Source organism: Lathamus discolor, chromosome 19, assembly GCF_037157495.1.
Source record: "Lathamus discolor isolate bLatDis1 chromosome 19, bLatDis1.hap1, whole genome shotgun sequence".
In the NCBI taxonomy this organism is placed as follows: domain Eukaryota; kingdom Metazoa; phylum Chordata; class Aves; order Psittaciformes; family Psittacidae; genus Lathamus; species Lathamus discolor.
Window position 1 is genome coordinate 6,444,013 of NC_088902.1, and position 15,640 is coordinate 6,459,652.

General features: G+C 55.9%; 1 protein-coding gene across 4 annotated transcripts in view; it reads right to left on the reverse strand.

Moving 5' to 3' along the window:
* Window positions 1-15,640, reverse strand: part of KIF21B (kinesin family member 21B) — a 39,758-nt gene that overhangs the window by 4,438 nt on the left and 19,680 nt on the right. For 3 of the 4 annotated variants that reach the window (XM_065698391.1, XM_065698392.1, XM_065698389.1), the window contains 22 exons: window positions 14,072-14,267; window positions 13,501-13,690; window positions 13,322-13,385; window positions 12,642-12,866; window positions 11,080-11,161; window positions 10,452-10,569; window positions 9,968-10,159; window positions 9,148-9,347; window positions 8,897-9,004; window positions 8,545-8,613; window positions 7,607-7,836; window positions 7,058-7,205; window positions 6,351-6,536; window positions 5,476-5,577; window positions 5,192-5,357; window positions 4,581-4,641; window positions 4,214-4,271; window positions 3,584-3,789; window positions 3,044-3,118; window positions 2,772-2,885; window positions 2,051-2,089; window positions 167-303 (listed from right to left, as the gene is read on the reverse strand). In XM_065698391.1, the coding sequence (XP_065554463.1) occupies window positions 167-303; window positions 2,051-2,089; window positions 2,772-2,885; window positions 3,044-3,118; window positions 3,584-3,789; window positions 4,214-4,271; window positions 4,581-4,641; window positions 5,192-5,357; window positions 5,476-5,577; window positions 6,351-6,536; window positions 7,058-7,205; window positions 7,607-7,836; window positions 8,545-8,613; window positions 8,897-9,004; window positions 9,148-9,347; window positions 9,968-10,159; window positions 10,452-10,569; window positions 11,080-11,161; window positions 12,642-12,866; window positions 13,322-13,385; window positions 13,501-13,690; window positions 14,072-14,267 (2,966 nt within the window). The remainder of the gene's footprint in view (window positions 1-166; window positions 304-2,050; window positions 2,090-2,771; window positions 2,886-3,043; window positions 3,119-3,583; window positions 3,790-4,213; window positions 4,272-4,580; window positions 4,642-5,191; window positions 5,358-5,475; window positions 5,578-6,350; window positions 6,537-7,057; window positions 7,206-7,606; window positions 7,837-8,544; window positions 8,614-8,896; window positions 9,005-9,147; window positions 9,348-9,967; window positions 10,160-10,451; window positions 10,570-11,079; window positions 11,162-12,641; window positions 12,867-13,321; window positions 13,386-13,500; window positions 13,691-14,071; window positions 14,268-15,640) is intronic. The other variant, XM_065698390.1, reaches the window with a different exon arrangement.

Below are 15,640 nucleotides of genomic sequence, written 5' to 3' on the forward strand. Positions count from 1 at the left end.
TGTCCTGTCCCTTGTTCCTTGGGAGCACTAGACAAGAGACCATTCCCCTCCTGGCTCCATCCTCCTGTCAAGTAGTTGAAGAGAGTGATCATCCCCCATGCTGACCTGCTGCTCCTACAGTATCTGCAGGCCAGCAACCCCCATGTCCTCACTGTCCACCACGTACCTTTGGACCCAGTGAATAGCAGCTCATCAGTGGCATCCAGGCAGAGCACAGGCTTGGTGTGTCCTTCTGCCATGGAGACGCATTGCAGCGGGGCTGTCCGGGCATTCTTGGTGCCACCCACCGGGTTAATGACACCCCTTGCATGGGAAAGAAAGAAAGAACAAGCGTGACGGGGTATGTGTGGAAAGCACCACACTACATACACAGTCCTGAGGGCATGGGAGAACAAGAGCTGCCTCATACCAAGCATCTTCCACCACATGGCAGTGCCACAGGGCCCCTCCATCTGAGCCCAGTACATCTGAGCAATGGTCTTCCTGGATACCCCAGGAATCTCCCCAGGAGCAGCCCCTGCCCCATCAATACACACTGGGAAAGGAGGGGGCTGCCCAGTGGCCTCTGCTCTCCTGATGAACCTCTCATGCCTGGCCAGCACAGACCCAAGGAGCCAGGAGATCCAGCCTGTCCTTGGGACAAACTGCACCTTCTTTAGCCTGAAGCTCGGCTGGGATAAACGTTTCAGGGTACCAAACCCCAGCACCCAGGTCCTTGGAGGCTGTCATCCTGGGGCTGGTGACATTTGGAAACAGGGCCACTGTTGCTTATATAAGGATACAAAGGACAGCACAGGTATTTATACCCAGCACCCCTGTTGCTGTGAAAACCCTGCAGCCACCACTGGCTCTGGGCTATCCCTGCCAAACCTTCCTCCAAGGGACACTTGCTGCCTGTCCCTCTCAACACAGCATCACCTCCACTTTGGCAGTGCTCAGGGTACTGAGAACCAACAGCCCTACCCTTCAGACTCTTCCAGACCCTAGTGTGCATGGCCACCATCAGCTCTTCCCAGCTGGTGACCCAAAGCAGCCTGCATTGTGCTTGTCTCTTCTTATAGGCAGGGAAACTGAGGCACAGGGGTGGAGAAGGCCAGACCCAAGGCCACAAAAGGTTTACATTAGTCATTAGGACAAACAGCCTCATTCATTTGGGTTTAGAAATCACACGCATGTCACCACAGTTAGCAGCTGCACTTCTAAGCTCAAATGAAACAGGCCTGTCCCGACCTCTAGTGTTTCCTCCAGTCGAGGTGACACTAAATGCAAATGGGATCCTGGCTCCCAGGGTGAGATGTTGTTAGCAGGACTTTGTGGTGCTGCAAACCACTCCAAGTGACACAGCACAGACTCATCTGGTGCCAACTCCCCAGGGAACCCAGGGCATGGGCAACGTGAGAGGACACATGGGTGCTGGAGGGCTGATGTTCCTAAAAGTCGCAGGAAAGGTGGCTGGGAAACCTCCATAGGCAGGAGGATGCAGTGGGATCAGGAGCATCTGAATGCCCAGGCTGGTCTCTGCACTACAATTTGACCCGGTTTCTGTGGGAAGGAGATCTACCTACCCACAACCCAGCATGAGGGAAGCACAACCAGGTTCAGGGAGCACCTGGAATTATCTGCCTGGAAGATGCTTGCAAAAAAGACACACTAGGAGCTCCCAGCATTGCTTCCCCTTTTCCCAGCACCACACCATCCTGCTGGAGATCTGGGGAACAGGACGGGACGTTGTGGCATCATGCTGACAAGAACCCATCAGAGATCGAGAACAACATGCTGCCACCCCAAACCATCCAGTGCCTGTAGGTGAGACTAACACCATATTTCCAAGGGCTTATCAGAGCAGGAATGATTCAAACTTGCCACCGAGGGGCCGGCATCAAGACACTAGAGGTGGCATGCCAAGAGGGGCCAGCACACACAGGATGGGAGGTGAGGGAGAGCAGCAAGGTGTAGGTGAAGCATGCAGGGATGAGGGAGAGCAGGCTCGTGAGACAGAGAGAAGGAGGAGAAGAGAAGAAAGGGATAATAAATAGAAAGTTGTCTATACCTCAGCACCTCCGAGACAGAGGAATCGCTGTCATCAGACCTAGGGGCAGAAAATTAGCAGGATTATGGGAGAGAAAACCCAGATGAGAAGAGGTAGCAGAGGAGTCAGAGGTGGAGGATTGTTATTGCATCCAAGCCAGTGCAGGACAGAAAGGAGGAGGAGGTAAAAGAGGGAAGAGAAGCACATGTGGAGAACCAGGGGAGAGAGCAGAGGAGCAGGAGGGCATATGAGGATCAGACAGCAGGTCTCCATCAAGGAACATCAGCGGTTCTAGAAACACTCCAAGTCGAGGGCAGGTCCGCAGTCTGCTGCAGGGGAAAGCTGGAGCAGCATTTTTGAGTTGGTGGCCGTCCATCAGCTTCCTGCAAGCCCCCATCCCACCTCACACCATCCTGCTCCATAGCCTTTCCCAATGGTCCAAGTGTGGCACTGCCCTGTCTCCATGTAGGGTACAGGCAGAAGCCGTGGCTGCAAGCTCCTGCAAGCAGACAGCTCGGCAGGGACACATAGCAGGCAGGAGAGGGCAGTGGTCCAGCGTGGCCCTTGCAGAGCATCAGCTCCCTCATGGACAGGAGTAGGGCATGAAAATGGTGTCAGAAGAATGGGCTGGAGCTGACTCAGGTCCTGTGCTCCTATACCCCAGAGGGAACCAACACATGCTCTTTGCTGTTGTGGAATGGGTCCCCCTCACCCAGATGCTCCCACCCCACCAAGGACTTACTTGTCCAGGGCAGACCCTTGGCTCTGGTTGCTTGTGAGACGAGAGAAGACATTGCGGTCGTTGCGTGGACGGGTGGGTGGGGATGAGGGAGGTGTGAAGCCAACGTCTGGAGGCCTGAGCCAGGAAGGATCAGAGGGGCACGTCACTTGGGAACTGCTTACTGGCAACTGCCTGGCACAGCAAGGGCTGGTCCAGCCAGCATCTTTCCTCACTTGTCTGGGCCATCCAGCCTCTCCATGCCCATGCTGCTCTTTTCCAGCTCCCAAGCTCACCTGGCAGGCTGGCCACGGTCATAGGATTTCCTCCTCGTCAGAGGTGAAGTGTCCGAGCCACGAGACTGCCTGGGACTAAAGTGAGTGAAAGAGAGCAGAGTGGATGCCTGCTGCCCCTGCTGGGATCCATCCATGCTGAACACCAATGGCCTTTCCCAGCAGAGCAAATGGAGAAGTTGGGCTGCTTTACAGTCACAATCACAAGATCAGAGATGCCTCAAGTCACCCCATGAGCACAGAGGCTTTTGGTAATCCAAGAAGCCTTTAAGAAGGCTGATAACCCAGAACAGTGAGTTGAGGACCTTCCCCCTTCTTTCCCTCCTCCTGGAGTACCCTCCTCTCCATCTGCAAAGGATATCAGCATACTCCTAGATACTTTCTAAGTCCTGCTGGAGAAATGCCCCACTGCTTGCTGCAGACAAGCCTGGATAGATGCAGGATTGGGCTCACCCTCACCTCTTTGCAACTCCACAGCCAGGACACAGCTTCCCACCCTGCATGAGCCTCCCACTGCCCAGAGACCCACCACCCCATGCTCACAAGGTGCTTCCTCGTGTGGGCAGGCTGATGGTGCGTGACACTTTCTCCTTGTAATAGGGGTCTCTGACGGAGAAGCTGATCCCGTCCTCTTTGATCTCCATGAGGGATGCCAGGGACTTGGTGATGTTCTTGGTGGAGACATCCAGCGTGGGTCCTAGACACTCAGCTGACACTGCCTTCATCTGCCCTGAGAGCTTGGGCTCTCCCTAGAGCAGACAGAGGGCTCAGTCACAGGCAGCATGGGGAGGGACAGCAGGAACAGCCAGAGAGTTGTAAGGGTGGAAGAGCTCATTCTCTGTCCACAGGAGATGGAATTTCTCCTGTGTCGTGCTGGCTTTACACACTCTAAGCCTGTGCACAACAACAGGTGCTCTCTTCCACCTTTGCCTACACGAATGCAGCACTGCACAGGGTCTTCCTTGGTGGATGATATGGTGGATGCTTCCCAAGCCTCTGGTGATTCAGAGGACCATGGCACCCTCTTCCCTAGAGCTGACCCCACCCAGAGACCAGCCAGACTGCCTTATGCCAAGGGTCAGACTACAGAGCAGAGGCCTAGACCATCACTGGACAACATGCCCCTCCATCCCTCCTCCCATTCCCTGTGATGGGGCACACAGAAAGATCAACCTTGAACTTGAAGTCATCCTGGCTTGCTGAACCCTTCATGGTGAAAGACTGGGAGATGCTGTACAAAGAGAAGGGAACAAAAGTGGATCTTCAGTGCCAAACTCCTTCTGGAGAGCTGGTTGCCACTGGCACACCAGACTCCTTGGGTCACCCCTGCTCCCCAGCACCCTTTCTCCAAGGAATGACCTAGTTTTTGCTCTCTGCAGGTGTCTAAGAGACATCTCTGCTCCCCTTCCTAAGGGCTGGGCACCAGAGGTGGGGCTTTGCTCATCCATGTCCACCTGCGAGGTCCCATGGGTGGCACCACACATCCTACCCCACTCCTGGCCTCCTCCAGCTTGGCTGGAGGGCCAGGCTGGGTGCTTACCTCCCATCTGAAGCCAGGCTGAACTCTGAGACCTCCTCGTCTGTGCTGGTGTAGCCGTTCTCTGTGCAGGAAGGAGACAGCACATCAGCACTGCAGAGGGGACCCCATTGTGTCCAGCACCATCTGAGCTGTACAGCGCCGGGGGCAGCCCAAGCAGTTGTAGGGGGGGACACGGGGACCTGGTCCTCATCCCTGTTGTGTGGTCACCAGCACACACATCCCTGCCCAGCATCAACCTCAGGGCAACCCGGGGCAGGCTGGTCACAGCCATGCACCTCCAAGTGCTTCTTGGAGGACCACCATGATTGGGCAACGCTCCCCACAGGGAGCATGCCTGGCCCCAGGATCCCAGAATCCTCAGGGTTGGAAGGGCCCTCTGGGGATCATCCAGTGCAACCCCTGCCAAGGCAAAGCCACCCAGAGCAGGGCACACAGGAACGTGTCCACGGTGGGTTTGAACGTCTCCAGGGAGGGAGACTCCACACCCCCCCTGCAGCCTGTCCCAGTGCTCTGCCTCCTTCAGGGGGAAGAAGTTCTTCCTCCTGTTGAGGTAAAACCTCTTGTGCTTTAGTTCATGGCCACAAACTGGATGCACCAGCCCCAAGTCCCACCTTGCTGGACGTTGTGGATCAGGGCCTGCAGCTCGGGGTGCGACTCAGCCTTCTCCCGCAGTGCGTCCAGGATGGCGTGGTTCTGCGAGGAGCCCGCCATGTCTGTCTGCCGCAGTCGCCCCTCCAGCAGACGGATCTGGGCCTCCTTCTGTGCTACCTGCAGCCCCTGGGCAATGATAGCCACCGAGGGCTTCAGGTGGGGGCTTGGGTCCAATCAGCAGGTTCCCCCCACAGCAACCTGCCCCCCTTCCACGGGCAATCCCGTCACACCCCTGGTACCGCACCTTGTCGATGGAGGCCTTCAGGAAGTTGTCCAGCAGGAGCCGGGCTTCGGCAAGGGAGCAGGAGCTGATTACCACCGAGGTGTCTGTGGAGTCCAGCTCCTCCTGAAACAGGAGGAATGGGCACGGGATGCAGCGGGGGAGCTTTGCCACTGGATGTGGCACAGGCAGAATGGGCTCCATGGCCAGCACAGCACCTCCACAGCACTGACCAGTCCCAACCTCCTCATTCTGCCCAAGTGGCTACTGGGGAGATCTGGCCAATGCAACCTGAAGGGCTTCTGTGCTACTACAGAAATCCTGGTGCAGGCACTTCATTAGACATTAATCTGCAGACACAAGCAGATAAGGTCACCAACCCAAAGGCCGGTGTGAATTAACAACATGCCCTTCTGCCCTGCCGATCCAGGTGACAGCCGGGGACAAGCCAGGGCCAGCACACAGCCTCCTCTCCTGGCTGCAAGCACTAGAGAGGAGCTGGGAGCTGCACAGCATCCCTGCAGCATGCCCAGTGTCTAGACTGGATGTGATACCTGCAGGGTTTCTACTGGGAAACAAGCCAGTCTTCCCTGGGATGTTTCCTAGGAAAACGTCCATGGGGACAAGTGACTGCCAGCTCCTCAGAGACAGGACAGGGGCTGCAGCTCCCCTAGAATCCATGGGGCACTGGTAGCCTGTCCATGGACATAGAAGGAACTGGCAGTGCCCCCCTCCACAGTTAACCACCTAATGAGAAGAGACTGTGAAGATGCAGCCCCACCAAGTGTGTGACAGCACTGGAGGACACCACCCAGCCTAGCTCTTCCCAGTGACACCCTTCACTTCCCAATGATGCTCCTGCTCTCTCTGTTCCTGTCTAGCCCAGTCCAACCACCCACCTTGGTCTCCTCGATCTGCATGATGGTGGCCTGGCAGTCAGAAATGCTGTCGTTTATGTAGTCAATGTTGGCCCCCAGCACCTCGATCTCCTCGTTCAGCTCCTGCAGCCCCTTGGGATTCTCTCCCTGCAGTTTTGACCTCTTGCCTAACAACGCTTCCTGCAGCAGGGTCAGCTCCTCACGTTTCTGAGGAAAAAGTGAACAGGATCAGCACTGTGTGCATGGCTGTGCCCCTGCCATGCACCCACCACCCAGCCTTCTCTGTCCACAGCACCATGGTGCAGGGCCTGGAGCACACGTCTGATGAGGAATGTCTGAGGGACCTGGGGGGTTTAATCTGGAGAAGAGAAGGCTCAAGGGGGGACCTGATGGCTCCCTACAAGTGCCTGACAGGAGGATGGAGCCAGGAGGGGCTGGGCTCTGCTCCCAAGGAACAAGGGATGGGACAAGAGGAACTGGCCTCAAGCTGCCCCAGGGCAGGTTTAGATGGAGCTGAGGAACAATTCCTGCCCCAGAGGGTGCTCAGGCATTGGAACAGGCTGCCCAGGGCAGGGCTGCAGGCACCGGCCCTGCAAGTGTTCACACAGTGTGGAGACGAGGCCTCAGTGCCATGGGTCAGTGGTGGCCTTGGCAGTGCTGGGAATGGTTGGACTGGATGGGATTAAAGGGCTTTTCCAACCTGGTTGATTCTATGATTCTACGGTCACCTTGATGAGCCGCTCCATGTCAGCCTCCAGGTTAACGATGGTCATTCTCTGCATGACGATGTCAAAGATGCGCCGCTCCAGCGACTGCCACTTGAGGCGGGCGGCTTTGCTGAAAGTCTGACTCATCCCCTTCTTGGGGAACTTCTTCCTACAGCCAAAGGGGAGAAGAGACACATGGGCCACTGGCTGCACCGTTCCTGGAAAGCCATGCTTGCCCCAAAAGAATGCCCCAGTTGGGCTCTGGCTGGCCAGGAGCAGAGGAAGCATCTGCATCGTTTCTAGACTGCCCAACTTTTCAATTGCCCCTTAGCAAAGAAAGGTACAAGAGATGAGCCCAGCAGGGTTTGTGTCATTGTTAACACTCACGGAAGGACAGCTCTGGGCTTAAGCCCAGGAGACAGGCAGTCACATGCTGCCAGTACAGCCTGTCACTGGGTCAATGGTTTAACACCAGCAAGAGGCTGGCCTTTAACCTCCATCACCAGCCAAAAGCCAGGCATGGGAGTCCTGGGATGCACCATCACCTACTCCCACAGCCCCTGCCCTGACCTGGGTGGCCGAGCCCCATTCGCACGGGACGATGGGTCTCCCAGGAAGTTGTTGATTTTCCTGTTCCACTGGCGCACAATGCTGGAGACGGAGCGAGCGCCAGACTCGGGCTCGGAGGATGTGGTGCTAGCCGAGACCTCAGCACCCGAGTCCAGCATGGCTGGCTTCTGGCTCGTCCTGCCCGCCACCCGGTCAGACATGGGCTTAGCGAGGCGGCGCAGCGCCGAGACCTGCCCAGGGTGGAGGAGAAGGTGTCAGATGGGCAACCCCACCCCAAAGCTCTTCTATCACACTCAGGTTCCCATAGACAAAGAGTGGCAGCTGTGGAGACCTAAAGCCCTGAGGGTGCTAGTGCCTCATGGATGTCCCCCTTCTGCCTCGTACACCATCCCCTGCTGCCTGCAACCATCTCCCACCTGGTTACACTGAATCCCAGAATCCTCAGGGTTGGAAGGGCCCTCTGGGGATCATCCAGTGCAACCCCTGCCAAGGCAAAGCCACCCAGAGCAGGGCACACAGGAACGTGTCCAGGCGGATTTGGAACATCTCCAGGGAGGGAGACTCCACACCCCCCCAGGCAGCCTGTCCCAGTGCTCTGCCTTCCTCAATGGGAAGTTCTTCCTCATGCTCAGGTAAAACCTCTTGTGCTTTAGTTTATGGCCATTGCTCCTCATCCTGTCACTGGGCACCACTGAAGAGTCTGGCACCATCCTCCTGGCACCCGCCTTTGACATATTGATCTGCATTGCTGGGATCCCCTCTCAGCCTACTCTAGAAGGCCTCACTTCTCCCCCAGGAGCCACAAAAATACTCCCACCCGTTTGGGATACCTGCTCCCAGAGCTGGCACTCACTGAAAGACAGGGTGTCTCTAAGCCTCGCACTGGGGTCAGGACCCCCATGGGGACTACATGGAGGCAAACCCATCCCTCTCCTCACCTCCTGAGTTTTCCTCCGCAGCACTATTTCCTGCTGCCGCTTCTGAGACTCCAGAGCCCGGATCTGAAACTGCATGAGAGAGACACACACACCCCTGGGGTCCTGCCCAGACACCCCAGTGATGGCCACAGCCCTGGGACTCCTAACCCCAAAACTTGGGGCAGTTATTTTGGCACAAACAGCCTCACTCTTGATTTTCAAGTGAGCAGGTTTCCAGCCTCAAGGCTGTCCCTAATGGCACATCACCCTACAGCATCTCCCACAACCACACCAAGAGCGTGGGAAGCCCTTGGGAGCCATTCAGCCAGTTTCCACCACACTGGGCGACCACCTGTGGGTGCTGGGCTCTCACCTCCTGCCGCCGCTGCTCCTTCTTGAGCTGCGCTATCTCCCGATTCCTCTTTGTCTCTGCCAGACGTCTCCGCAGCTGCTCCTCCCGCATCTGCTTCATCAGTGCCACCTGTGATGGGATTGTGGTACCATGTGTTGGATCAGGCAGCCAACTGTCCCAAGGCATCCATCCAACCAGACAGATGTGCTCCGCTTGCCACCAGGACAGGAGCAGAAAACATCGCTTGTGAGCAGGGGGACTTGACCAGGTACCTTTGCCTTTTTCATCTCGGCCACCTCTGCCTGCAGCTTCCTCAGCTCCCGCTCGTAGCGGGACTGGTTCTTGAGCAGGCGAGCATGCTCCTTCTGGGCTGCCTGGAGCTTCTGCAGGTCCCGGTTCATCTCCTTCAGCCGCTTCTCGTAGTCTGCTTTGATCTTGTTGGCTTTCTCCTCTGTGTAGCACTCCATAGTACCTAGAGGAGCAAGAAGAGAGCTTGTGATAGCCATCCACTGCGGGCTCCTCCTGCACCGGAGGCACAGGGCACTGCTCCCTCCACATCCCTCTGCTCTGGCTCCATCACAGGCTGGGCTCTGTCTGGGGGCATCCACTGGAAGAGCTGGGTTAGGGTTCAGCACAGGTTGGAGACAGGGGGTTACACCACAACCACTGGGCTGAGAGGAGCTGCAGACCTCGACATGGATGATCCTGCCCTGCTGAGCCTAGAGATTAGCTACACCACCAGGTCTTTGGGGTCTTCATGTGTCCCTCAGCAGACCCTCAAGCTTCCCCAAGTGTTCCCGCGTGTCATGAAGTGGTGTTCAAGGCTAGAAGCGGTTTTGCTTTGCCATCCTTTCCAGCCACCTCTCCACCACCAGTGGGGTCAGGAGTTCCTCAGCTCACCAGTCCCCTCCCCTAGCAAGACAAGCAGGGTCTTGGGGTCCCATGGGCTCAAGCAGAGGCAAAGAGATAGCAAAGCTGTACCAGAGCCAGCACTGCATGCAGGGGGCATACGCTTTGGCTCTGAGTCAGCTGGGTAGGAGCAGGGACTGGGGCCCAACACTACAGGGAGGGGATTTCACAGGCATTTCTCACTGAGGTTCTGCAGGACCCGGTCCCGCTCCAGCTGCGTGTCCCGAATCTTGTTCTGCAGCAGGATCAGCTTCTCCTCATACTGGTGCTTGAGGGTCTGCAGGCGCCGCTGGCTGTTCTCTAGCTCATCAATCAGCTTCTGCTTGATCTCTATCTCACAAGTCAGATCTGCCAGGTCGGCCTGGAAGCTCACAGCTGGAGGGCAGAGGGGAACAGTCAGGCTGGGAGGGATGGGGCAGCATCACTCCCATAGCCCCACTTAGCTACAGCACATGGAGAGGGCAGAGGGAGCTCATGGGAACCCACACTACTAGGGAGCAGCAGTACAGCAAAGAGTATTGGAGACTCCTTGCAACAACCCTGGTGCTTTCTAAGCCCCTTAGAGAGGTGGCTGGACTCTCCCATCCCAGGACCAGAGCTCAGTGCTAGGAGACACAAGCAAATGCACCCCCATACCCTGGGCTGCATGCATGGCTCTGCACTTTACCCTTCTCCTCTGCATCTGAGTCCGAGTCCACCAGGCTCTCTTCACTGCCCGAATCCTCGTCTTCATCCTCACGTCCATCCTCCTCCTCGCAGCCACTCTCATCCTGCTCCTCTTCCTCCTGAAGGATGAGTGCTTAACCTCAGCTTGCAGAACAGCTTTGCCCTTCTCTCTACAGCTCTTCCCTCCTCCAGACCTGAGCTCACCCCTCACTGATGTGCTGCAGCCCACACAGCAGGACTCAGCCTCCCACATGGGATGCCCAAAGGCTGCAGCACCATTTCTGGACATCCAGCATCCACACTTGAAGGGAGCAGCCCTGTGCCCCATTCATTCCTGCATCCATCTCCTCCCAGCAGAGTAACTGCATCATCCAGCCACAATTTGCCTAAGCATATTGAAACCAAGCCCCAGAAGATGACAGAATCATAGAAGAAGAGAACTTCTTGCTCCACAGCAGGGCTGGCTAGGGAGCAACCAGTTCTCCCCTGCTCCAGCATTGAGTTCTCATCTCCACAACCCCTCTAGCCTGCTTGCAGGATCAGGCTGAGCTTGGTCTCTCTTCCACATGGTGCAATGACAATGCTCCTTAACCAAATGTCCCCTCGCTATGAGCATGAAGCACACTCACCTCTTCCACCTCATTCTCATCTGTCTCCTCCTCATTGTCCTGCTGCAGTTTCTGCCTCTTCTTAAACGCTTCCTTCTCTGGGCTGGAAGAAAGCAGAGGGGTGCTGGTGAATGCCACTGTCAGGGAGCCTGGGGACAAGTCCTGCTGGGGGCCCTCCTTGTCTCCTGGTTTTGGACCTCTTGGGCAAAACAGCCTCCAGGATAGCATGGAGGGTGACAAGGAGATCAAGGCAGTGCTGAGAGGAGAACCTGGGCTCTGTCTCAGTGCTCTGGCTTCCATACAGATGAGGGCAGCAGTATCACAGAATCACAGAATCACAGAATCCCAAGGGTTGGAAGGGACCTCAAAAGATCATCTAGTCCAACCCCCCTGCAAGAGCAGGGTAACCTACAGTACATCACACAGGAACTTGTCCAGGCGGGCCTTGAATATCTCCAGTGTAGGAGACTCCACAACCCCCCTGGGCAACCTGTTCCAGTGCTCTGTCACTCTTACAGTAAAGAAGTTCTTCCTGATGTTAACGTGGAACTTCCTATGTTCCAGTTTACACCCATTGCCCCTTGTCCTATCACTGGATATCACTGAAAAAAGCCTAGCTCCATCATCCTGACACCTACCCTTCACATATTTGTAAACATTGATGAGGTCGCCCCTCAGTCTCCTCTTCTCCAAGCTAAAGAGACCCAGCTCCCTCAGCCTCTCCTCATAAGGGAGATGTTCCACTCCCTTAATCATCTTTGTGGCTCTGTGCTGGACTCCTTCAAGCAATTCCCTGTCCTTCTTGAACAGAGGGGCCCAGAACTGGACGTAATATTCCAGATGCGGCCTCACCAAGGCTGAGTAGAGGGGGAGGAGAACCTCTCTTGACCTACTAACCACTCCCTTTCTAATGCACCCTAAGATGCCATTTGCCTTCTTGGCCACAAGAGCACATTGCTGGCTCATGGTCATCCTCCTATCCACCAGGACCCCCAGGTCCCTTTCCCCTTCGCTACTTTCCAGCAGGTCAACCCCCAACCTGTACTGGTACATGGGGTTGTTCTTCCCCAGATGCAAGACTCTACACTTGCCCTTGTTAAATTTCATCAAGTTTCTCCCCGCCCAACTCTCCAGCCTGTCCAGGTCTCGCTGAATGGCAGCACAGTCCTCTGGTGTGTCAGCCACTCCTCCCAGTTTTGTGTCATCAGCAAACTTGCTGAGGGTGCACTCAGTTCCCTCATCCAGGTCATTGATGAAAATATTAAACAGCACCGGTCCCAGCACCGACCCCTGAGGAACTCCACTAGTCACAGACCTCCAGCTAGATTCTGCGCCATTGACCACAACTCTCTGCCTTCTTCCTTTCAACCAGTTCTCGATCCACCTCACTACTTGATCGTCAAGCCCACACTTCCTTAGCTTATCTATGAGGATGCTGTGGGAGACAGTATCAAATGCCTTACTGAAATCAAGAAAAACTACATCTACCGCTCTACCATCATCCCTCCACCTATCCCTGACCCAATACTGCTGGACTGACATGGACATCCCCCTTCCCAACACCCCTCAGCAGATGCCTTCACCTCTTCCTCCGCTGCCTCCTTTCTTTCTTCTTCAGGCGCTCCAGGTCCTGCTTGGCTCGCCGAAGGACATCGGAGGCCTCTGTGTCCACTGGTGCAGCGGGGCTACACAGCCCAGCCAGGCTGGAGCCTGGGGATGAGCCCATGGAATAAGGGGCCCGGGCAGAGACGCGTGAGAGGCTGCGACGCAGGGACTCATTCATGGACTCACTCTCCAGGAGCTTCGTCCTAGGGAGTGAAGACAGCACGTGGTCAGAGACATCCAACTGTCTCCACAGGAGAGGATCTTGCCTGGTCGTAGGATAGTGTGAGCCAGGGACAGTCATTCCCATTTACATTGGGTCAGAATGCTGCAAGACAAGAACCCAGGATCACGCAAGAGACTGGGATGAACTCAGCTTCAGGGGGCCAGTGGTTCCTGGGAAACACCAGGCATTTCTATACCAGGATCTCCCCCTCTATCAATGGCCAAACAAAGGATGACAGTAGCCAAAGCAGTGCTTGGGACTCCTACAGCCCCAGTGTAGCAGCAGTGTAGTGAGTTGCTACTCCAGTAAGGCTTTTCACTCACTTCAGTGATGCTGCAGGCATGCAGCTCTGAGCCACATCAGGGCTCAGACCCCACCACAGCTCCTGCAGAGCCCAGGGACCCTGGGAACCCACAGCACCCACGCCCAGCTCACCTCAGCTCTTCAATCTCCTGGATGTAGTTCTGGATGAGGGTGCCAATAGCTTCATTACTATCTCCTGGAGGAGCAGAGGTGCAGGTGGATCAAGGCAAGACACGGGCTGTACCTGTGCACCCATCCCAGCTACAGTGGCTGGGCTGACCCATCATCCCTCACACTTAGCCCAGCCTCACCTGCCCTAGCCAGCATGAAGTTGGCCTCCTGGCTCATGAGGTGGGTAACCCTGCTGTTGATGGCATCAATAGCCTCTTGCATGGCCCTCACCCGCATGCGCAGGGTGCTGTTCTCCTTCTGCAGCATGGCGTTCTCGTGGAACAGGTCGCTATAGCCTTCTGAGCCATCCTCCCCAATGACCCGCTTACCCTGTGGGGACAGCAGGGGACAGTCCTGAGTGCAGGGTGAGCTGGGGTGTGGGGCCCACCACTGCATCCCTGAGGGCCGCCCCAGCCACCAAAGCAGGGGCAGGGACAAATCCAAGGGCCAGGAAGAGGCAGAAGGTGAGAGATGCTTCAAGGATTCTCCCTGCCTTTGCATCCCCAAGTGACTTGCCCAAGGTTCTGCTGTGGCCAGGCAGGGAGCTGAGCCCCCACTTCTGAAACCTTCTGACCACTCGCAGCAGTTACTCTTATCACTAGGGGCAGAGTATGGTTGGCAGGAGGGTCTCTCCTGCTAAACCTGCCACAATGAAACACAAAGAATAGCTTCCTTCTCCTGCCTCCATCCCACCTCTGCAGGCTCACTCACTGCCTTGTACTCCATCAGCTCCATCTGCAGGCGGGCGATCTCGGCCCTCAGGGCACTGATCTGCTGACTTGTCTTGTCCTGGTTCACCACCACCTTGTTCTTGATGTTGCGGGCCCGGTTGGCGTACTTGAGCGTGTTCAGGGTCTCCATGAAGTCCCGGTCAGAGGGGCTCACACACGCGATCATGATGGTTTGGCTTGAGGAGGTAAAGGTCAGGGTGAAAGGACAGCTGCCCCCACCCTGCACCAACTTGGTACCTGGAAACCTGGAACCCAGCACAGCCCTCACGCCCCTGGACACCCATCCTAGGCCCTTCTGTGGTTTATACCCAAGGTATAATCTGGATTCAGTGCCTCCCAGACTCAGAACCCCACAAACAACACATCACACAGCACTGAACAAAGCTGACCTCCACTAGCCAGCTAAGACACACTAGGATTGCTGGGGAATAATGGGCTCTTCAGAGAAGTAGAGCCAAAGTAGTACACCCAAAGTAGACAGGAAATTCAGTCCATCCCATGCTGGGCAACACCACATGCCAAGTCCTGGATCACAAGGGATATGAAGTGCTTTGCACCAGCTAATTAGAATAGTTAGGGTTGGAAAGGACCTCAAGATCATCTAGTTCCAGCCCCCCTGCAATGGGCAGGGACACCTCACACTAAACCATGCCACCCAAGGCTTCATCCAACCTGGCCTTGAACACTGCCAGGGATGGAGCATTCACAACCTCCCTGGGCAACCCATTCCAGTGTCTCACCACCCTAACAGGAAAGAATTTCCTCCTTAGATCCAATCTAAACTGCCCCTGTTTAAGTTTTAACCCGTTACCCCTTGTCCTGTCACTACAGTCCCTGATGAAGAGTCCCTCCCTAGCATCCCTATAGGCCCCCTTCAGATACTGGAAGGCTGCTATTAGGTCCCCACACAGCCTTCTCTTCTCCAGGCTGAACAGCCCCAACTTCCTCTGGCTAATTGCACCAGGGACTCGTGAGGACCCAAGGTCTTTATATCTGCAAAGTCATACACGGCCTGCCAGGAGGCATCTCCTCCCCATCAGGCTACGCACGAGGCCCAGACGAGGTCACAAGGATGATCAAGGGCTGGAGAACCTCTACAGAGACAGGCTGAGAAAGTTGGGGCTGTTCAGCCTGGAGAAGAGAAGCTGCGTGGAGACCTCAGAGCAGCTTCCAGTGTCTGAAGGGGGCTACAAAGATACTGGGGAGGGACTCCTCATCAGGGACTGCAGTGATAGGACAAGGGGTGATGGGTTCAAAGTGAAACAGGGGAAGTTCAGGCTAGATCTGAGGCACAAAGAGAAGTTCTCTCCTGTGAGGGTGCTGAGGCTCTGGCACAGGGTGCCCAGAGAAGTTGTGAATGCTCCATCCCTGGCAGTGTTCAAGGCCAGGCTGAACAAAGCCTTGGGCAGCATGGTCTAGTGTGAGATATCCCTGCCCATGGCAGGGGGTTGGAAGCCGATGATCTTAAGGTCCTTTCCAACGCAAACCATTCTATGATTCCATGATTTGAATCCTGAAATAGCTCCTACATGGCTCCATAGACCCTCAG